This window comes from Annulohypoxylon maeteangense (assembly GCF_022496945.1).
Source record: "Annulohypoxylon maeteangense strain CBS 123835 unplaced genomic scaffold GGS22scaffold_7, whole genome shotgun sequence".
Taxonomy (NCBI): Eukaryota; Fungi; Ascomycota; class Sordariomycetes; order Xylariales; family Hypoxylaceae; genus Annulohypoxylon; species Annulohypoxylon maeteangense.
Window position 1 is genome coordinate 585,260 of NW_025953254.1, and position 22,291 is coordinate 607,550.

Genomic DNA, 22,291 nt, shown 5'->3' on the forward strand with positions numbered 1-22,291 from the left:
CTGTTCTGGGAGCACATGCCCAAAATCCACGGTTTCCAGAATGCTTCTGATTGGTATATTCAGGTACGTCCTACATAAGTAAAGGGCACTGCAGGATTGCTACGGTACTTCCGGAAAGGAGGAAGAGGCAACGAGACGCAAACCCTTGAGAGGTGGGCAAGGTGCAAAGCAGGCAAAGTGGGCTGAAAGGCTAAAGCGGGCAGGTGGGGTCGTGTGCTCATCGCTCATCATAACCGGAACTCAAGGAAACTGCAAGTGTTTTCTCGGGTGATCTTGCGGGGCTGAAGATCTAAGATTCTGATTGGCTCTACAATTCACTATAATTTGAACCAATCAATACCATTCCCGAATCTTAAGCACGGAATCTTTATTTTCCTTCCGTGCTAGCCCTACCTTTCTCCCACCAAAAATTTCGGATTGTCAATTGAAAGTGACTTTTAGTAATAATCCACGAGCGCAAATCCAACATCAACCTTCATTTTCGAGGTGTCCTTCAGATCAACACAACGCATCCACTTCACACCTACCACTCAAGACAAATCCACGAAAATGTCTACTGCCGAACTTGCCTCGTCGTACGCGGCGCTCATCCTTGCTGATGATGGTGTCGAGATCACTGTAAGCCGCCGACCTATACCCCTCCAATAATTCCCTACAAATTTGAATTTGGGAGATACGATACGGATCACTGCGCAGAGATACTAATATGATATCAACAACACAGGCCGACAAGCTCCAGACCCTCCTAAAGGCTGCCAAGGTCGTCGACGTCGAGCCCATCTGGACGCAACTCATCGCTAAGGTACGATAAATTAAATAGCCGAATTTGGGAGGAAAGGATCCTGTTCACTAATAAATGTTTAGGCTCTCGAGGGCAAGGATGTGAAGGACCTGCTATCAAACGTCGGCTCTGGTGGCGGTGCCGCTGCTGCTGGCCCCGGTGCGGCGGCTGCCGGTGGTGCTGCTGCTGCTGAGGAGACCAAGGAGGAAGAGAAGGAAGAAGGTACGTTTTATATCTGCGCACAAGCGCAACCTCGCGCATCGCAGGAATTTGCTAACACCCAGCTCAGAGAAGGAAGAGTCTGACGATGACATGGGCTTCGGTCTTTTCGACTAAATATGTTCCACGACAACGAATACTCACCTTCCCTTTGTACTTTCACTGCATGGTTCCGGGGTTCCATACACCATTGGTGTGGCGTGAAGGAGGCAACATCAAGTTGCCATGGGCAAAGTTCACTCAGTCATAGGTTAATATGACGATGCGCTTTACAGATGAAGCCGTTAAAGAACAAATTTTATGAGTCCATTACGCCGCAAAGTGTTCATTATGCAGCAAAAGCCGAAATGCGATAGTAGCTTAGATCTAAGCTATGAGATCCTAGTACGATGTCTTGCAGGACTTATATGTCACCCCCTAGTGAAGGATGCTTGCCTGTAAACGAATTATTCGCCCTACGAATTCCCCTTTCCATCTTCCTAAGCCAAGTCCAAACGCCATGTCATGCATTCATGAGAATCATGAAACTAACCCAAACAGCTAGCTCATTGTACGACAAGAGCAGCGCTAGGGACCAATCCAGCTTCCTTCAGAGTCTTGCCGAGATCGAGAGTTCCTTCGAAAATCTTTCGGGGAAAATTCTGGATGAATTTGGTAACGGTAAGCCCGTTCTCCGATTCTAGCGACTGTGCAACCTCAAAAAGGGTAGTATCCGCCGGGAATGTCTTCATGACATTGCCGCCAGATGTTTGTAGTCTTAGGCGGGTTTCGTTGTGAGTGGCAGCAGGTCGGGTAGCAGCCGGAGTGGGTGTCGGGGCGGCAGCGGGAACAGGGACGGATCGGCCCTCTCTCGCGGCCTTCGCCTCCTCTGCCTTGCGACGACGCTCCTCCTTATCAGCCTCGATCTTGGCCTTGATGCGCTTCTTAGCTTCCATGTCATCAAGCTTCTCTTGTCGCTTCTTGGCTGCTTCCTTCATTTGCTCCTTACGCTGAAGTTCCTCCTTCAATTCGTGGGACTCTCTCGTTGCCTTTTGGCGGATTTTCTACACGAATATTAGTGAATATGCAATGACTTAGCTGACTATCTTGACTCGGATTTACCTCATTTCGCTTTTGCTCTTCCTTGTCCACTTCGGCCTGGCCGGCTCTCTTGGCCTTAACACGCTCCCGGAGCTCTTCAAGTCTCTTCTTCTTCTCCTCTTCAGTGAGAGGGGCAATCTCCTCAGTGGACTCGGCGAAATCGGTATGACCTCTAAAATTTAAATTAGTTTAATCATAACTCCGTTACTGGCTATCTACCAATAGAAGTAATTATTGGATTATACTCACGATTTAGTGGCGTGGAATTCAGCTTCGTTTGGATTGCGGAATTTCTTGCCACACTCGTTACAAACGAGTGACATTGCTACGGTGCCGTCATCGACTTTGGCAACGTTGGCACCGGAGCTTTCTTCCTCGAGAAGCTCGTCTATAGGCGTATCCTGAGTTTTTTCCAACCAGTCCATGGCATCCGGCACTAGGACAGTTCATCAGCTAACGATCTCGGCCAGTAGAATATGTATCTAGCTGCCTAGGTAGGTAGGTACGTATACAAACAAGTATTATTAAATGAAGGTACTTACACCCGTCTGACTTCTTGACGGCCAGCTCAGCACGTTGTTTCTCAAAGCCCATATCCAAGAGCTGTTCAAGTAGTGATTGTGACATCTTGGGCAACTTAGATGTACGTGATTTAAGATCACTAGGAAGATTGGGCTTAAGTGAGGATGTGTTGTGAGTTGCTTGGTGGAAAAGAATGGACCGATGGTGATTCCGAGTTATATCATTGATCTACCTAACTTGATGTTTTGTCTTATGCGTTTGGTATTCGTGTACAGCTATAAGATTCAAAATGCTGTTAAGAAGGCGACGGAATTCATGGAAGTTGCAGATACGATGAGAGTGACTTACGTTTTCTTTTAGTGGCACGTCATTCTAAATGTTGCCTCAAATGATGCATGTATGGATGTATAGGGTGTAAGGGTTTTGTGCAAGGAGGTACATTTCCGCTAGGTACCCCTTCGTGGCCTTGCACATATCCATTAATGTTTCAATGATACAGGGTACTTAAGGTATGTACCCATGGGATAATGTCAAGTGGTTCGTGCGTTCATTACATTTAATAGGCGCATACCCGTGGGATGTGTGCACTACTGTAATTACTAATTGGCGCTAAACCAAGATTGCCATATCCACTACCCCTAAGTACCTGTATGAACAAATTTATATTGTACCTAGGCTGTTAGGATACCTAAGTGCTGAGACCAGGGCTCCCAAAGCGCCGGACTGCCAACTTCAATTACTTGAGACGCTTTACTTAACGCCTATTAGACACGCTGTAATTAGTGCTGTAGTGTCTTTTGCAGGTGAACCCGATGTCGTAACACGAACAACACCACCGTCGCCTGTGCTTTTTTATTCCGTCCCGGCCAGATTTCCATCTTCACATACATTCACTCGTCGCCGTTCTCCCATTTTCCCACAAAGTAACTTTTTTCTCATTCTTCTAAGTTCTAGACGCTTAGGCTGTACACTCTATTCCCATAATTATTGAATCCACCGTTAATTCTCCCTTTTTTATCTGACAATTTCCTTTCCTGTCTACGTTGACGGTTCTCTACATACCCTCGTGTCCAAAAGCCGAGCTTGCGATTACACCGATTACACTCCAAACTACCTCGGCGCCTTCGCAACTGCTCTATACGCAGTTTCTCACCACACGAAACCGACTTTCCGACTTCATTTTATTTTAAGCGTACATACATCGCATTTCTACCGTCGTCATGTCTGTCGATATTGATCCTCAGGAACTCGGTTTCCACCGTACGTCATAACATAATCCTGCCATCGTGCCCCCGTGTCCCCGATATCGTGTATGCTTATGGTTTCTTAGGACCTTTCGCGGCGGAGATCACGGAAACTCTACGCATCAAGAACCCGAATACCCACCCTGTTGCCTTCAAGGTATGACCCATAACTTACGATCATCCGCGCAGGCTGTCGTGATCCCCGACTAATGAATACCAGGTCAAAACCACCGCACCCAAGCAGTATGCCACTTCGTCCCACCCACCGCAGCGATATGCGATATCCCATACCCACCTAGTACTCTAGCATCATAATACTAATAATTATCCCCATTCAAGGTACTGCGTCCGACCTAACTCTGGTCGAGTTGAGCCTGGAAAAGAGGTCGAGGTTTCGGGTGCGCATTACCGCGAGTCATCATTTTTACCTGCTTACTAACATAACCACAGTCATCCTTCAAGCCATGAAACAGGAGCCTCCCGTGGATGCCAAGTGTCGGGATAAGTTCTTAGTTCAGTCTGTCCCAATTACAGGCGACAAGGAATTCTCGAATCTCGCGTCTATCGTAAGCACTACGTTACCGCTTTACCACTTTGCCCCCCTATGTTGCCTATCTAGCTAACCGATGCAATAGTGGGAGGGTATTGAGAAGTCCTCGATACAAGAGAAGAAGATTCGCGTGGTCTTCTTATCTCCTAAGGGTACTCCTGGAGCCTCTCACCTTGAGACGCCCAGCAAATCTTCAGCAGCCAATGGCGTAAGTTTCCTCGTGTTCTATTTTATATAATTGTTCTGGTAAATTGTATGCTCGATAAGCTAATATTCCATGATCTTCATAGGCCCAGTCGACACCTGACGTCGCTCCTCCCGCCTATTCCTCGCCTGGCGAATACTCAGGCAGCCACGCAGATCAGAAGTCGGTAGAAGAGAAGGACACCAAGCGTGAAGAGGTCCCGACCCTCGCAGCCGCAGCAACCGTATCCGCCGCCAAGAAGAGTGATCCCAGCTCCGAAGAACTGAAACAACAACTCATTCAGGCCGAGAAGTTGATTGCGCAACTGAAGCAAGACAAGGAGGGTCTACGACAGCGAAAGGTGACAAGTGCTGATGGTGGTTCCGGTCCTAAGCCTGCGGAATTAGCCCAGCAGGATCGATCCGGCTCTGAGGGCGTGTCGGTCCAAATTACGGCGCTTCTATGCTTCCTAAGCTTCATGCTTGCCTACCTCTTCTTTTAGGTGGCACTGGAGATTGGAAAGTTCTTGGAGATTTGACTATTACAGGCGTGAGGAGGATACCCGTTACGGCCGTGAGGTTAATAGGCGAATCTCCTAGATGAAGGTTGGAGGCAAGGAAGTTTGTACCTACTTGGGTAGGTGAAACAGAAGTAATTTGAGGTTCTGGAAGTTGGGCTCTCTTGGTCGGACTTTTGTAAGTGGAACGGAGGATCTAAACTCGCCTTCGTCATGGTAAACACATTGTACTTTAGCATGTATTCCTTTTGTTCACCCGTTGGTTTTTGAGAGGCATGAGCATTCTGATATATACTTTGCATGAAATTGATGCGATCCTCATATGATCGCCGTGAAATCCTAAGCTCCACATGCTCATAGTTCATCCCATGCTATCGAAGTATAAGCGATCGATGCAAACATATGATCACCAAGGATGCTCGTAGCTCTTAATGGCATACCCTCCTTATAAACCCAATCCTTGCTTGGTTGCCCCTGATAACACGAACCCTAAGCTACGTGTGTAGAAACCATGGGTAACCCATTTAGAGATAATTATGTTATACTTCACGAGGCTAGCTCTACCATTGCCTCCGTATGCCGAACGCCAAGCCACACCTAAATAAGAGGCACCATCGGGAGTAAATATACAGTTTCCTATTAGATGAAGTACTATGTATTACCCTCAACATACCTACATATGACTTCATATGTAACCCGTGCCGTTTTTCTAAGCCTCAATCTCGTCCTGCTTCCAATCGGCCTTCTGACCGACGAGCCTCCCGCCTTCCCTGCGTTTCACTCTGCACCGGATGCCCACGTTCTCGTCGAAGATGAAGCGCCAGATGACGTAGGTCCAGCTGCGGTGGTACGGCAGGTCGGCGTAGAACTCGTTGGCGATCTGGTTTAGCTTCGGCAGGCGCGTCCAGGGGACGGCGGGGAAGTCGTGGTGCTCGTTGTGGAGGCCGACGTTGTATGTCAGGAAGTTGAGCGGGCCGTAGTACGAATACGTCTCCGGGACTGCCACGCGGTTGTCTGGGTTCGCCTGGGCGGGCGTGACGGTCTCGTACACGTAGTGCTCGGCGATGAAATGGCCGGCTAGCGGGTGCAGGCTTCCGGCTAGGAAGGACGACAGTATGAAGTATAGCATGGCCTGGGTGCCGAGGGTCTTGAGGATAACTGCGTCGAAGGAGACCTGGACGGCTACATTGGTGGCGGAGACCCAGGTAAAGGGCACGCTGTAGACGCACATGGGACGCACGGCGTAAAAGAGGATCTGGAAAGTGCAGAAGAAGGCCTTGCCTAGGATAGAGTCGAGGAAGATGGCCTCGAGGGCGGTGGGTAGGTCGGTGTCAAGGCCATCGACGCCCAGAGACTTGTGGTGGGTGAGATGGTATGGGCGGAATGAGGCGCTATAGGGGATGCCGATAGGTAGGTTGGCGACGATGGCGAAGAGGCGGTTCGCGGTGGGGGATCGGAAGGCTAGATTGTGGCTGATCTCGTGGATGGCCAGGAACAGGTTTTGGTTGGCGGTGGCGCCAACAACGTAGGCAAGCAGCCAGAAAGGGGCCGAGAAGAAGGGAGTATTGCGGAGAACGTAGGCGCATAAAATCTGCAGGCCTACGACGCCGAGTACGACGTATTTGGTGAGGGGCTCGGGGCCGCAAAGCTTGGTCACTTCGGGGTGTGCCTTGATAATGGCCAGGCGTCTCGTCCGATGCGGCTCTTCGGTGTAGGTCCAGAAGAAGTCACGATACTTGACCTCGATCGGATCTCGTTGTAGGTCTGAGGTTCCATCTTGCGGAACATGCTCCCCGCCTTTACCGTTGAGACGGATCGTCTTCTGCGGCTTAGGTGCCTCGGGGATGCTGGTCGTGGTTGAAGCCGATGAGCGTGCCATTTTCCACCAATTCCTTTTCTTCGAAGTCCTATTTTCTTCTATTACCTCCCTATGATTATAGAAATAAATAGGGAAAGAGGGAGAAAAGGAAAAGAGAAAAAAAAGAAATCAATATGACAAGCCTCTCACGTCGGCATAAGGATAAAAAATTGAAAGGGGATAGAGATAGCAGTGCGTCTCCATATTTGCGGTGAAGACTTAACTGGCTTGGTCTGCAGTAGTTGAGAGTATGTGGTACGAGCAGTACGCGTGAGTAGAACCACGAGCTAAGCCTAATTCGGACTAATTAGTATGTTTTTAGGGGTCTTTAATTGACGATCCTCCTCCAATCATCCTCAACGTTGAGACCACAGGGGCGGAAGCGTCCCCCCACCTTCCTTCTCTTCACGGTGTACCCTGGTAGTAGTATGTACTACGTACTAGGTAGGCAGGTAGGTATGGAATAACTTCCCATGTTGTGTTACCGGACCCAAGGTCAATACCTGCAGTATCTACAACTGTAGAGCTTATGAAGTTGTATTAGCATGATGGATAAATTTGTACATGAACATGGATATTTACCCACGTGATTATAAAATAATACCTACCCCAAAACCCCTGCCAAGAAATTCATCGACCGCAAGTCGCAATGGAAAATCCATTTACCGTGCTGCCATTATGACTTTATCAACTGATGGTGGTTCGGTCGCCCCTTTTATAAACATTAGTTGTTTAGTCATCTCATATGATTGCTGATATCTAACCTCTTTTTAAGGTGGACGGGCTAACTAAAATTCGACCAATAGTTACACATACGTACCTAGGTAGTAAGTACGGTAAGTATTGGTGCATATTCCGAGTAGTGAATTGGCTGATTACTCTACTCGGCTATGCCACTCGACAGCGGCTACCATCGACGTCAAATAAGTGACAAAAGCATTGGGAAGGCTTAGGAATTTAATCCTTAAGGTTTCAAGGTTAGGTATCTTTCCTTGCCACATATGCAGGGGATTCTCACACTCGTGGACACTGGTACACCAGTTGATGGCTTGTGAGACTAAACTAGATAAGTTGTACGATCTCTCATCTATAGTAATTGACGGGAAGAACTCGTGGGGGCCATTGACGCCTCAGACAGAACAGTACCTCATCACTATGGCCACCCTAGACAGTGCCCTTTACAACCCTCGTGTCTATGACGTACTCTCGAGAAGGTGGTTGGAGTCCTATCCCCGAGGCTACCTAGGTACCCTACGTAGCTAATGGATCTCTTAGTCAAGTCCATCTTTGTGGTACAGTAGCTTAACGCTCTCGTGCGAATATGAATTTAGTGTACTAGGAAGGAAGAGAATGCACATGTCTACCTCTCATCTGCCTGGTAGCTAGGGGATTCCATGGCGTCTAGTCTAACCGACTATGAAAATTATTATTAGACATCCTTAAGGATCGGAATATTCGGATTTTTTTATCAAATTTCAAGGGAGAGGCTAGCATTGTTTGTAGATGAGAAGCTTCCCCCTTTATCACAGACCAGAGTAAGCGGATAGCTAGATGTTGTAATGTTCAGCATACTTCTAGCATCACCTTTCATTGTCTCATAACACTCACGAAATGACGAAGAAAAGGATGTTTTAGGGGGTAGCCTATCGCTGGCTTTTGACTCATCTTTTTACAGTGACAACTCAAGTGAATTTGAGAATAGGTAAGAATATCCCAGAAAACTCCCAAATGCCCAATACAATAGACTGTGAGGCTTACTTGTATATACCTTATCATCTATAAGTACCTACCTAGGTAGATAGGTAGTAAGCTAATCGGATGTAGTATCCGACCTCGTCTAATATGAAGATCTCGGGAGGACCCGGCCGTAGCCGCATCTTAAGAAGATTCAAATTGTAAGGATAGTCTACCGTGTATCTTTTTCCGCATCTGATTGTAAGCCAGGTCTGGATGGGGGTGGGGGATATGGTGGCCATTGATGACATCAAACATACCTAGGTCCTAGGTAACTAACGTGTACATACATAACTTATCAATGGAACGCCGGTGAGACCGTCCTATACCCAAATAGACGTGATACTTAATGACTTGTCATTTTGAGTTGCAGATAATGTCAGGTGGCCGCGACTCTATGCGATAGATACATGTTGTTGAGTTACCTAGGTCCTAAGTAAGCAGATTGACCGATTCATGGCCCTATCAGAGAATGGACGGCTATAAATTGATGGGGTCGAAATGGGGTCGAAATGAATGACATTACCGAAATCGTAAGGCAGACACTGAGGCAGGGCGAACTACTTACAAGGGTGTATATAATAATTGCCAATAAGAGCCTATCGCAGCCCCCAATATTAGTGCACATCGAGAATACGATATGGGTGTTTTCTACGAGTCGTGTAGCACAATAGGGGTCGATATGCGACGATGTATCCATGATAGCCTCAATAACATCTAATCAATTTCGAATAATTGTTAACACACTTAAGGGATTATAGTCGTCCTAGTCGGCAAGCTTCTATAAGACCTATAAATACTTATATACAGAGGCGGATGAGCTAGGCCATCAATCTAGACCTCCTTCTCACCAATCCATAACTTCTCTTGCTCTACATAGCCTGTCTGCAGGAAAGTGCTCTACCTACTGGGCACACAAGAATGCAACCCACGAAGATAAAATTAAGTGGTCAAGGAAAAGGCGCCGTCTGACTTGCATCGTATTCTGCTACTTTTCAATGTGCAAAAGTAAATAGCTTTCCTGTGAGATCTTGATGCATGGCCTTTTCAAGCCAAGACCATGACTTGCAGTCTTCGCTCACTGCCTCCGGGGCCGGAGGATTTGCAATATAGGAGGGCAAAGCTCCGCGAGACTGGTCGCCAATAGTCTCAACTTTCCCTTTTCCCTCATCTTCGGCCATTATATCCTTGACGTGTTTCGTACTGCCACCGGCTTCTGCACCCGAACCGTAACCCTTTTGACCGGTCATCTCATCGTATTGGGCTGATATTTTTTCCCCCAGTATGTACCCCTCACGCAACATGCCAGCCAGTCTAGCTGCCGGGTCAAAGCTGACATAGATTAAAACCTTGAGTCCATTTACATCCTCCCCAGTAGCGTAGACTATTGAGCGCTCATCGCTAAAGGCGGTGATGCTGCCTAGATAACCGGGTGGGTTCAGTATTTCGTAAACCTTATTTAATAATTCCTGGTTTTGATGTCGTTCCGGGGGCCAGAAATAAATCTCGTTAGGGTGATAGCACTGCTTAATGATATCGTCTAAATCTATCTTCTCGTCGGATACTGGCGATACTTCCAAGGTTGGAAGAGCGTTTGGGGTTGATTCCGGTTTCGGTTTCGGCTTCCTATGTCCGGTTCGTAAACGTAGATGTCGACCGGTTGACCCGCTAGAAGTATCATCAACTAAATCTAGGTACGTATTAGAGCATCGTTGGTAAGAACGTAAGTGAGTCTGGGTTCGCGTGAACATTGGCGTCGTAGAACTATCATCTCCCGGGTGAACATTTTCGGGTTGTCGAACTGGCACATCCGAGTCAACTGCGTTGTTCCCAACCCTAATAGGTCTGATGGATCTCCCACCAACCATGATAACCGGCGGTATAACGGCTGGGTGGTTATCTTCATCAGCCAGCTCCAAATTTTCATTGAAACAAACCTCAGTCATATAATAAGTTCGTCGACTACCACTCTTCCCTGTGAGCCATTCCTTCCTGGATTCGATTATATTGATTACGCCGGAAGCCTCGTCTTTATCTAGCTTAAGAAATCCCCAGCGGTCGTCTATGGGACCTTCGGCATGCTTTCTCCTCCAGCTGTCATCCTTATGCATGACCTGGGCCCTATTGCGATCCGGATCGTCCAGGGGGAAGCGTAAGCAATGGTAATAGGAAATCCAATCAGTCTCCCTGAGCTCGAAGTTTGTCTGATTCGATAGGACATAGAAGTAATTGTCTATGATCTCGAAACAGACCGTAGTGCCGATGTCGTACCCGACCACGCTTGTTAAGCGCATCTTCCGAGGGAACAAGGAGCGATCCTCGATACGAAATCCGGTAAGGACCCAATATTTAAACCCATCCGCGCCTTCTTCTGAGTGCGTACCAAAATATAGAAAATCCTTATTGTTTCGCACGAATATCTTAGCCGTAGACTCTAGTGGGATTTGGGCCACGATCTTTTTCTCCTCGGCTTGGAATATCAATAGCCAGTTTTCGGTGTTTGGTAGCGCGAATGAAAACAAACACGATGTAATACCATTCGAATGATATAAGACTCGAAATTTATATTTACGGCTTTTAGCTGATCTCGGCACGGCCTCGCGGATCAAGGCTGGAATATCTACGACCATCTCGTGGCTTGCCGAACCGTGAAGGTCGAGAATTCGCAGCCATCGTTGAGGCCGTGCCTCGATGATGTAGCAAAGTACTCCATGAATATATTCATATGAGTCAGCGAGGCCTACGATTCCTATAACATACGGAGATGCTTGGGAAAGAGCTTGGCGTCTCTTCGCAACCCGCCGTAGAGCTCGCGCGAATTGACCACTTCTCCGAGCCTCGTCTGCTTCAATTGTATAGGAGGCTTTGATCTATGCGGAGATGTCAGTAAACATACGCATAAGTAGGTACCCAGGTAGGTACCTTGGATAGCTGCTAGCTAGAACCTCCGGTTTTTAGTCAGGTTGATAGCTTACATTAATGAGGGTTTTACAAAACCTTTCTTCTCGCACTAAGTACTGAAAGTGGCGACTGCATAATGATAAATGAAAAACATCATCAATGTCTAGGTACTTCACAATATATGCTATTATTTCATAGGGCAGCCGCTGTAGCCCTGATGTCCTCTGCGGTATTACCACTAACTTCTTCGACGTCCACATCGATCTCGGTTAAAGCAATGCATTAATATTATCGATTCAATGAAAGGGGCTAAATCAGGCGTGACGAGGATGAAACCATTGATTGGACATAATAACGTATGTGCTTGAAAGGAAAGTTGTTAAGACCGAAAACCAGGCAAACGAGATATAGATGTCGATATTTCGGGGTTCTGAATATGTATTTATTGGCTCTTTTCGTGATTTTAAGCCGCATCGACCATGATCATGTTCAGATAGATGCAATGGTAGTATATTCCGGGGGTTGGGCAGCTAGTACATGATAAGGCTCTCAAGACTGAAGAAGTTCAAGACCTACCTATGTAGGACCTAGGGCCTGGGTACCTCCTCCTCAGTAAGTACTATGTAGGCTGTGTAGACCGAATGCTACACGAGCAGCCTTGTTCAGCTGTCATTGTTCATTATTACCGAAGATCTCGTGAAAGAACGGACGAGAGCGGGTCATTTTGGACTTAGGATGTACGCATAGTACGTAAAGTCCAAACATTGAGGCTCAAAGTTGCAAGAGATTACCAGGTAGTCGACTAGGATTGTACTGGGTATGTAGTGGTCAGGAATCGGGATAATCTACTCAGGTACTTTAATGTTGGCTAGGTACTAGATAGGTAAGGTAGGTAGGAATGATCCATGGATGTATCCACTTTATCCTAGAGAGCATTAGAATGGATAACTTCAAGGATTTAAGCCTTGGAAACAACCTTGGGAATATCCACGCACAAGGTAAACGTTTGAGAGGTAAGTACATTTGTTTGTATGTACCTGCAGTGCTTACGTACATGTACCTAGGTACGATTGGCGACCTCTTTAAGTTAGGTTTGTTCCGGGAGGAGGGACCGGCTCTGGGGATCTCCGCTAGGTACGCTCCTGTTCCACTATGTACATCACTATCCCAATTTAATTTAGTGGACCCAGTATGAGACCTAATTTTTCTTCTTGGCCCCGGTTATGGGAGAATAACCAGCAGAGCCTCAATTTTCATGGTTTAGACTCAATCCACACCTTTTCTCTCCAACACTTTCCCTTCTTTTCAGCCTCTAGATACCTAAGTTCCTAATCCCTTCTCGCGTTACCTACCTAAGATATGTACCAGGTAGGAGGCGCATAAGACGCATACGACCTACTGGCCGCCAACTCAATTCCTGGCCCCAATATATCGAGTCCACTATTTTCATGTGCATCGATATTACCTAGTAGGTACCTGCGTAATTCCGATAGGTTTGCTATATTCGACTTCTTAATGGCGGCAATGGATAAATAAGAATGGGGAGGAAAGCCGCAGGTAGGGGCTGAAAGGTGCATATATATGCCTACCATATATATTGTTAGGTATACCTGCTTTTCTGGACCCCAACTTCTTGTTTTTGCATTTTCTAATTCATTCATCTTCTCTAAACCTGACGCATCACTAGTCAATTCATGAGCGCGCCTAGCTATTCAGATCTGCTTAGGCAAAAATGTTTACCTTAACTTATAATATAGGCGCAATAAGGAATTCTCGACCTCTCCCAATCATGTAAGAAAATGATACCTACTGGTCTAACGACAGCTAGGCCCGCAAGATCATTTCTCGCAGATATGGGTGGCTTGTGTTCGGCTACATCATTCGAATCACATTCGAGTTGGTTAAAGAGCATGGCTTGCTTAGGCCGTCATTCATGCATGGGTTGTGGAAGGGTTCAATGCCTGAAGGGAGCTCTTCCCAAACCCGATAGCTTACGGATCAGTGTCCTCCTATTCCAAATGTCTCCCGAAAATAGATGGGGATGTCTATGAAATGGGAGACCGTTCCGATCGGCAACCGGAAGACATTAAAATGAGCAGGCTGGTTCTGTGGTGTAATCCATGCGGAACGCCCCGAGATCTGGCGATTTCTCATACCATCCCTAATTCGATGATACCTACATGCCGATACATAGGTACTTACAACGCCATCACAGGAGCGCAAAGTATTTTCCTACCAAATTCGTATGATTCTCCGTGTATGAATATGACCAATGGTCCATTATTACGACTATACAGTCGGATTGGGGGGTATTATGAACCTCGCTTACACACATGTTGCCTAGACTTCTAACCGAGTGTTACAGGCGGCTCTACTACCCGGAAAGTCAACATCCTGAGATGTTACACTGATTTACAAGCTCACGACCTAGGTGCTTGTGGCGCTGTAATTGAGTACTACCACGTCCCAGCCTCGTCGGGTATGCCTACTTTTCCCATGCTGATATATTTTGTCAACTTGGTTCGAAATTATACATGTCTCCCGGACTATTACGAGGTTATATGCACCACCTATGTTTATTTTATAAAGTGACATTGAAGGTACGCCATAGGCCCACGGATGGAAGCCAGTTCATCGTAAGGGAACCTTGGTAGACTGTATACATCCCTTGGCTTTCCATACATCAACTCTTCGGAAAACATATTCAATGAGACCTGATATTTTGGCGTCGCGGCGAAGAGAGCAATACTACGAGCTCCAATGTCACGTAGGCGTCGATGAGGGTTTGCCCCGGCCTCTGATAACTGGAGCTTACTATATTATGGTGTAGAAATGGTAGGTAAATACATGTCGCAAATCCAATGTCCCTCCTCATCACGATCCTAAGCTAGCCAACAAATCCAAGATGTGGACAGATCACATCTATTTCAACGAACTGATTGCTCCTATACCTTTCTCTCCACTTTAACCCGTTCCGCGATGGCACATTAACTGACGGGTACTAGGTCATGATCCATGTGTCGCTGCAGGCGCTGCCAAAGCGTCGAGGCACCTTCTACCCAACCATTGTTCAAAGTCATACATAACTGATGGTCAGGTGAGCATTGCCTTGTGCGGTCAGCAACACCAGTACGGCATATCATCGATGGATTTCCTCATCGACCGATGGCGCCCATTATTCTCGGGGCATACCTGGGGCCTGGGTATGCAATTCTAGGAGACCTCGGCTGCGACCGTACGGTGGTTACAGAGTCGTAGCTGTAAGACCTTCCCTAAGCAACTAAGTACGTCTAAGCTAAATACTTTTGGAATATTGAACAGGAACACAGCATGTGGTAGCTAGACTCTCTCGGACTAGAATTGCCACTTTTGCGGTGAGGATCTGACCACATACCGAGCTTATGAAGTCTCGCCGAGAGGTATGCATGCCACATTGCATATCCCATACGGTTAGTAGAGTATCACGAAGCATACCAATCTATGATTTTCGAGATATCATAGGGTTGTTACCATTGGCAAGTGTTTCTTAACTATGCTCGAGGCTCAGAAACCTACCGTATTATTCATTATTGGTCTTCCATATTAGATTGCCTGTGTACTGACCAATCTTAGCAGTCCACTCCTACTTCGCCGATAACTAAATTATCTGCTCACGAGGTCTTTCAGGCCCGGTTTTCCGTATAGGTCCACATACGTCAGCACTATCACAGAACCTAGCCGATACTAGAATGAGTCAGCGCTTAGAGGGGATAGAAATAGTCGAGGTGTTGTCTTCAACTATTGGATGTCGGTATCACATCCAATAAGTTAACGAGTTGTATAATGCCAGGCTATTAAGACTTAACCCGAAGCCAAGAAAGTAACGATGTTGAAGTTCCGCATGCGACGGGTTCCACTAATGGCCGCAGGGAGGGATTAGATCATGATCTACCACATGATTCGGGCATACTTGCATGATGAGGCTGAATCCATATTCACAAGAACCTGGTTTCTGTGGACAGAGGTTGTGGGCCGCACGCATAATGTGGTATGTTGATATATTGGCTACCACATTAGGCCTCGCTGATTTGATGATCAAGCTTACCTGGGTAGTTTTCGTCTAACCGTAACGCAATCGATGAAAATTACCTCCGATGAAGGCCGTTAGCGGGAGTTCCGAGTCTTGTAACAGTGATACCAATTGTTAGTCTAGGAGCAATATTCATTTCGGTGGTATAGATTTTAAATGTTGATATTAAAGTAAATCAGTTTTCAGAGGTACTCTGAGCACGGTATAATGATATTTTTACTCTAAACCCCCGTTTCATATCAACCTTGTCAATCAACGTATGGTTTTCTACTTGCACATGCCTATATACATGCCTGCTTATCTATTCAATATAGATCTTACGATAATTACATAATTATTTTCAATAAATTCATGTTAATATGGATATATGACATTAGTTTAAGAATGGTTAAATCGAGTTCACACTCACCTCATTTAGGTAGATAGGGCTATTCTGATTGGCTTGATTTCATGCTGAGTAATGTTTTTCTCCTGTAACCCACAATCAACCATGACGTCAAATCCAGAAAAAGAACATCTATATACTTAGACATCTAGGCTATCAGGATAGAATAAATATCTATGGTATTTTTCTCTGGATAATTCGCACATATGAATGGGGGTTTTATTTAACCCCAACGAAAACATTCGTTAACTCTACTCCGTTTCGTAGGTATATACAGGTACTTGCCTATATCTACCTATCTACTAGGTAGCTAGGTACCTAGGTACTAGTATGCACTTGACATATAGACTTATCAAATGAGTTGAGTGAGACTTACCTATGTACCTACCTACTAAATACCCAGGCAGACAGGTACGCAATTAAGGTTATGTGCACACAAGAAATTGAAGCTAGGAACGGGGATGTTCATGTCTCCTTTTAGCCCAATTAACTCAATTATCGTATGATGCGTTAATCACTAGCACTGGCGGACAGCTGACAAACGGATAATTTCGCCCGTCATTTTAATTCTTCAATTGCAACTACATACAAACATCGTATTCGACAAACTGTAATCGACAATCTAATACAGGCAGACGACTTATTAAGTTATTCATTTACTTTTCGTTATCCGATGAGATTGAGCTGGACTTGACAGAGAACAATCATGTCTAGCCGCGGAAATATAACACCACGGGTGCGATTATGGTCCCAGTCTATCTGACTGTAGTTATGAGCTAATTTGAATCTGATTGATCTAGACGATCATGGCGCCTGCAGCTGCTTTCACGATGGCTTGCATTTTATTTGTGTAAGTGGCGTCGCTCCTGGTTTCAACGTAAATGACATGGCTTAAATTCAGTTCGTGATCATTCAACGTGACACATTGACTAAGTCATACTGGTAGTTACGTCCGATCTTCAATGAGAGAAGCCAAACGGAATGCTGTACGTTCTTCCATGCCTTTCAGCTTTCAGCTGTGATCTTGAAACAGCCAGCTCACCTGCCTACGATGTAGCAATTTGAACGAGAGCAAAAAAGAAGCCTGTCAAATGGACAGAGCACCCGTACGGGGTAATAGAAGCAGATAACTCACCGCCTCTTCATGCCACTTTGTATCTTACTCCGCTGCCTGCCGAGTCATGCGCATTGAGAAGATTTCATGACATACATAGAGCCCGTTGGTGGCGAATGCCTGGGTGGCTATCAGGATTGTGTTAGTGATCGTAAGAGCAAGGCATGGATTTGAGAATAATAATGAAGGATGGAATCTCGGGAGAGAGCAGTGATGATGATGTCACGCAGCGTTGAAGCCCAAATATCGCTAACTGGGTCAGACGGGCTTTGTTGGTGTAGAATCTTACAATGCATGCATTGCATGAAGAGATCAGCACAGCAGCGCAAACATGAAGGCGTTTGTTGGCAAATGCGAGTACCTACCTACATACCTAGGTCCTAGGTAGAGGAGAATATCTCAATAATAAATGCTGTCCGCAATAATCGTGAGCCCGCGGAACTAATTGTCATTAAACCCCCACCAAAGATGCGATGAATCGTCTCTGCCCGTACTTGAGAAATGACTTGGGAGAATTGAAAAAGACGAAATCTCAATAATTCGAGAGAAAATGCAGAAGATATCCACATAGAAGTAATATAATAAACTTTAAGAACCTGAATTTTGTACGACTGACTAAGAGGGAAGACCCTGTCACACAGTACCAAGATAGATATGTACCTATTTTTAGGTACCCACATGTACATCTTTAAACTCGGGGAATGCACACCTGTTCAGTAGTGCGATAATACTTGCTACGTAATGTAGTTGCGAGCTTTCAAAGAATCTTTATTGGACATCATTTGTTCCTACAAACTCTTTCTATACAACATTTACCCGTCCGTTTAAGTCATTGGAGTAATTATACTATTTCTTAGCCATGATATAGCCTGTATTCCATCATGGCCAGCAACAACGTCCTCTCTCTATTGGGATGGACATTCCTCCCAAATGTATGTTCCACGATTCCCTAGTTCCTTCCTCATCCACATTCTCATTCTCTCAGAAGAGGCTTCATACTAAGATCAACGCGACATAGCTTGCAACAGGTTGGGTGCAGTCTATCTACTATGGCATAACAATCCGTGCGGGCGACCGCAAGCCCGCGCCTGGTACACCCCGCTATATTGAGCACCGTCGCCGTATCCACATCCTTGTCGTATCGTTGTATCTACTCTACACCATTTACGAAGCCGATTATGAGATGCGCCGCGCCTCAGACTACTACGCCGACCTCGGTATTTCCTTCTCCGCCTCCGAGCGCGACATCAAGAGCCGCTTTCGCCGTCTCGCTGCCCTCCACCATCCGGATAAGCTGATGAGCTCTGGAACCGCCGATGGGACTGAAGGAGATTTCTTCATGCATCTTAAGACAGCCTCCGACACCCTCGTTGACCCCGCTCGACGTTTCGCATACGAACGCTTCGGTCCCGACGTTGTGAGCTGGAAACATTGCCTTACCGTGCACGATTACGTCGTCCGTGGTGCTCAGGTCTTGATACCCTACTATGGCTTCGCCGCTGTAGCTATGTACGTGCTGGGGCTCTTGGGCTACCTTGACTGGGGACGATACTGGCGATGGTTGACGTTAATCGTGTTATGCGTCTTTGAGCTGCACACCGTCACGCGCCCATCTTTCCCTCGCTTCCTAGATAACCTTGTGAACCCACTTCTCACGCGCTTTACCACCCACCCGCCTTACCTACCATTCCAAGTCATTTCCCTCGCGCGCAAGTTGAGTATTACGTTATACATAGCCTTTTCGCAAATAGGCCCATTACTGCAACCTCCAGACCAGCGGGGAAAGAAGCCGGGCGAGGCGTCGGAGAAGCAGTTGTTACAGAATATAGACAGGCTTGAGCACACGGCGCGCAGCATGGATGTTGATGTGACGCGGCTCATGGAATTGGAGATGGCGCCCTTTGCCGGCGACCCTGAGGTGATAAGCACCATGCGAATGAAGCTCAAGGAATGGCTTGTTCAGAACACGATCCGGGCTGATCCAATGGTGAAAGACGCTTTGGGGCGATCGTTTCAGAAGCGGAGAGTAGACGCGCCTGCTGGGGCTAAGGGTAATAGGTGATGAAGCATAAGTCGAGTATTCACTTAGTTAGCGATTGTACACATGAATCTACATGATTGATTTACTGCCATTCTTATGTTATCATAACTACTGTAAGCTAGTGATTTAACTAATAACCCATGATGGAATTGTCAACTCAGGTGAGCATGCCATCCTTATACAAGTTCTATTGATACACGTAGGGTAGTATTGTAGGTACCTTCTTAGGAATATGTCCGAAGTCCCACACTCAAAGCCTCTGCCTGCCTCTCGTTTCAATAGGAATCAATACCATCCCTACAAAGGCGGCCAAGATTAGAATTGCGGACATATAAATCGGAGCCGTAGTACCGTCGCCGGGGATGTTAGCGGCAATGATCGGGGCGATTAATCCTAGCACGCGATTCAAGAAGCTAGCCACACCGGTCCCGGCTCCTCTAACGGGTGCAGGGAAGATCTCGGGCTGGTGTTTTTAAATACGGTTAGCATTTGCCATTTATTACCAAAACATACCTGATATTGTCTCCGTGTAGTTGGTTACATGGATACGAAAATGTTTCACTCACTGTAATAACATTAGCTTCTATTTTAATTAAAGGGAAAGAAAGAAATTTAGAGATGATTCGAAAAGGGGAAATCTAAAATTTCGACCAGAAGTGTTTTCATACATACCCGAAAAAGCATATAAGACACCATACATAATATTCTGGCAGAAAGCCTCGACGCAGGTAAAGAAGAGTTGCGAGTTGGGTGTTGTGCCAAATTTGACAAAGAAGAATAGGAAGATGGCAGACACCAGCGTGGAGATGGCGAGGGTCCCCTTCCGCCCGAGGAATGGTGATTTATGATCGACGGTATACGCGGCGAGTAGACTTCCCGGCACACCAACTACAGATATTATGGCATAGTTGCGGTACGTTTCTGACGAGGCGGCATCGTATGCCATCATGCTCTCGTCGGTTACTGGCGCGCCAGAGCCGCCGTGCGAAAGGTATTGAGGAAGAAATGCGTTGAACAGTGGATAACCTAAACCTATGGTACTCCAACAAAACCAAATCAATAGAGTTGCCGTGCCAAGCTTGCGACTCTGGAAAAGAGGCCGTATACGACCAAACGAGAAAGACGTGAGGTTTTCCTTGATAATATTGGTGGTGGAAACCCTTCCTGGGGTCCGTTCAGCACCCTCCATGTCAGCAACAGCGTCTAATATCTCCTCAGTCAGCCAGGTCATCTTCCCGTTCCGATAAGCAATGCCATGAACAACCGCAACGGCTTCTGATTGCCGCCCCTGAGATAATAAGTATTTTGGCGACTCGAACAGACGGAAGATAGCGAATCGAATAAGGAACATGGCGAATGTTATTAGTCCGATCGTCATAACGAAATAGCGCCATCCTTGTTCAACGGGCCATCGTGTGATAAAGTACCAGGCAAAGATCGATGAGACAAGCTGACCAACTGGCCACCAGACAGATAAGAGGGTCAATAATGCACTCGAAGAGTCGGGCAAAAACTCGAGGAAGAGTGCTCCATCTACCGGCAGATTGCCTCCAACTCCGGTGCCCATACAAGCAAATAGAATACAAACCCACCCCCAACTTGGTGCATACGCCGCCCAGATGCCAAAGATGCTTGTGATTAGTAGGGTGACGTTAAAGGCGATACGTCTGCCCATAATATCGGCCCCGATACCCCAGAAAAAGCTCCCTATGCAAAGTCCGAGGAAGAGAGAACTGGTAGTGTATCTGACCTGCTTTTCCGAAATACCAAACTCCCCGGACAGAGATGGGAGAGTCAATGAGACGCCCTATACACGTGTAAGATATTGATTTCAAACCGATGGTTTAGAAAGGCCGTCGTAAATCAGATACTCACTTGCATCCATAAACTACCAACCGAATTAGTAAAAAAAAATGAGTAATACTCTTTCAAAGCAAGGGCACTCACTTATCCGCAAACCAACCAAACCCACACAAAACAAATAACTGCCAATTATACCGACCCATTCCTATGTCCTGAATGGCCTTATTGATGAGTTTGGATTTTACTGTCATGGTTTATTAGTAACATGGTCATCATTTGTCTAAGGGATATGAAGATATGAACTCACATTCATACTCGGTCCATTGGTGCCGCCTATCACCTCGACGGACCTCTCTCCTGAGACCTTCGATAGTGTATTCAGCAGCACTCATCTGTAACATGCCAGTTTGCTCGCTGTCTCCATCTTTAGGTAGACCGGACTCAGGTTCATCGTCGTCGGAACTGGTCCTCACTTCTTCAAATTCGCTTCTGCCTGACCTAGCGGAATGGCTATGTAAGTGCGCCTCCTCGAGCGGAACTAGGACACCGATATAGTCGTGGACAGACTCTTGGCGCCTGCGGGCTCGAAAGGGAAACCGCATGATGGGAAAGGGATAGGGCGGAAGTGCGGACGTTGAACAACGCTATGACCCCATTCATTCAGTTTGTAAGACCGACTAGGCCTTTATCCTAGGATTGTTATTTATGCGATTGATGAGTTCCGCAAGATGAAAACTGAAATATTTTAAGTTCCTGTAAAGTAAACCAAGCAAAAAAGTTGCAAAGTTGTCTTACAATACCAAGCCACGTGATGACTTATGGCTGATGGCTGGCTGGCTGAGATGACACCAGACGGGAACGAAGACGGACGCCGACTTTCTCCAAAAGGAAATGGAATCCCTGTTTCTTTACTCCGACTACCCGGAATTCTTGCTTTTCAACTCTTCGCTTCCCTTTGTTCCGACGAAGTATTATATTCCACAGAAACCATTGAAGAAGTAAGAAATAGAAGAAGATGAGTGTAATTGTAAATTATAACCATGTGTCTGAAGAACTTGTCTTGAAAAGTAAAACATTTGTATTTAAGCAAAGTGTCACAGGTGTTCAAGAGTTACAGACAGATGATCGTTATTCCCTGCGCCACAGGCCACGAGCATCCGAACCCGACAATATTACAGGTCATTTCCAGGCTTGCCAAGCACCAAACCCCCTATTCCCCCGCCTAGAGCAACCAACATCCTACCCCACACGGGCTATGCGGTAACTTCTATTACCCAAATGCGCTAAAC

At 46.4% G+C, this 22,291-nt stretch overlaps 7 protein-coding genes across 7 annotated transcripts; 3 read left to right on the top strand and 4 right to left on the bottom strand.

Annotated features, from left to right (window-relative positions):
- The first annotated feature begins 394 nt into the window (after positions 1–394).
- GGS22DRAFT_131491 (ribosomal protein 60S) lies at positions 395–1,331 on the top strand. Its single transcript, XM_047958485.1, has 4 exons — positions 395–618; positions 725–802; positions 865–1,003; positions 1,071–1,331. The coding sequence occupies exons 1-4, from the start codon at positions 550–552 to the stop codon at positions 1,115–1,117; spliced, it is 333 nt and encodes a 110-aa protein (XP_047819463.1). The 5' UTR covers positions 395–549; the 3' UTR covers positions 1,118–1,331.
- A 214-nt stretch (positions 1,332–1,545) lies between these two features.
- Positions 1,546–2,707, bottom strand: GGS22DRAFT_187912 (ubiquitin-related domain-containing protein; the record flags this gene model as incomplete). The annotated part of the gene is made up of 4 exons (XM_047964662.1): positions 1,546–2,043; positions 2,102–2,252; positions 2,330–2,516; positions 2,623–2,707. The coding sequence occupies 4 exons, from the start codon at positions 2,705–2,707 to the stop codon at positions 1,546–1,548; spliced, it is 921 nt and encodes a 306-aa protein (XP_047819464.1).
- Positions 2,708–3,708: 1,001 nt separating this feature from the next.
- Positions 3,709–5,121, top strand: GGS22DRAFT_131508 (VAMP-associated protein). Its single transcript, XM_047958486.1, has 7 exons — positions 3,709–3,862; positions 3,933–4,003; positions 4,067–4,089; positions 4,186–4,244; positions 4,297–4,412; positions 4,482–4,604; positions 4,687–5,121. The coding sequence occupies exons 1-7, from the start codon at positions 3,823–3,825 to the stop codon at positions 5,080–5,082; spliced, it is 828 nt and encodes a 275-aa protein (XP_047819465.1). The 5' UTR covers positions 3,709–3,822; the 3' UTR covers positions 5,083–5,121.
- Positions 5,122–5,381: 260 nt separating this feature from the next.
- GGS22DRAFT_161440 (sphingolipid delta4-desaturase) lies at positions 5,382–7,669 on the bottom strand. Its single transcript, XM_047961088.1, has 2 exons — positions 7,542–7,669; positions 5,382–7,481 (listed from the first exon to the last, which is right to left on the bottom strand). The coding sequence occupies exon 2, from the start codon at positions 6,974–6,976 to the stop codon at positions 5,807–5,809; it is 1,170 nt and encodes a 389-aa protein (XP_047819466.1). The 5' UTR covers positions 6,977–7,481; positions 7,542–7,669; the 3' UTR covers positions 5,382–5,806.
- A 1,789-nt stretch (positions 7,670–9,458) lies between these two features.
- Positions 9,459–11,850, bottom strand: GGS22DRAFT_199850 (uncharacterized protein; the record flags this gene model as incomplete). Its single annotated transcript, XM_047966351.1, has 2 exons — positions 9,459–11,559; positions 11,665–11,850. The coding sequence occupies 2 exons, from the start codon at positions 11,848–11,850 to the stop codon at positions 9,685–9,687; spliced, it is 2,061 nt and encodes a 686-aa protein (XP_047819467.1). The 3' UTR covers positions 9,459–9,684.
- A 6,012-nt stretch (positions 11,851–17,862) lies between these two features.
- Positions 17,863–19,290, top strand: GGS22DRAFT_161457 (uncharacterized protein). Its single transcript, XM_047961089.1, has 2 exons — positions 17,863–18,090; positions 18,177–19,290. The coding sequence occupies exons 1-2, from the start codon at positions 18,040–18,042 to the stop codon at positions 19,218–19,220; spliced, it is 1,095 nt and encodes a 364-aa protein (XP_047819468.1). The 5' UTR covers positions 17,863–18,039; the 3' UTR covers positions 19,221–19,290.
- Positions 19,270–22,075, bottom strand: GGS22DRAFT_161462 (MFS general substrate transporter). Its single transcript, XM_047961090.1, has 6 exons — positions 21,798–22,075; positions 21,310–21,737; positions 21,147–21,246; positions 21,075–21,087; positions 19,874–21,006; positions 19,270–19,663 (listed from the first exon to the last, which is right to left on the bottom strand). Exons 2-6 carry the CDS (start codon positions 21,602–21,604, stop codon positions 19,450–19,452), a joined length of 1,755 nt encoding a protein of 584 aa, XP_047819469.1. The 5' UTR covers positions 21,605–21,737; positions 21,798–22,075; the 3' UTR covers positions 19,270–19,449.
- Positions 22,076–22,291: the final 216 nt, after the last annotated feature.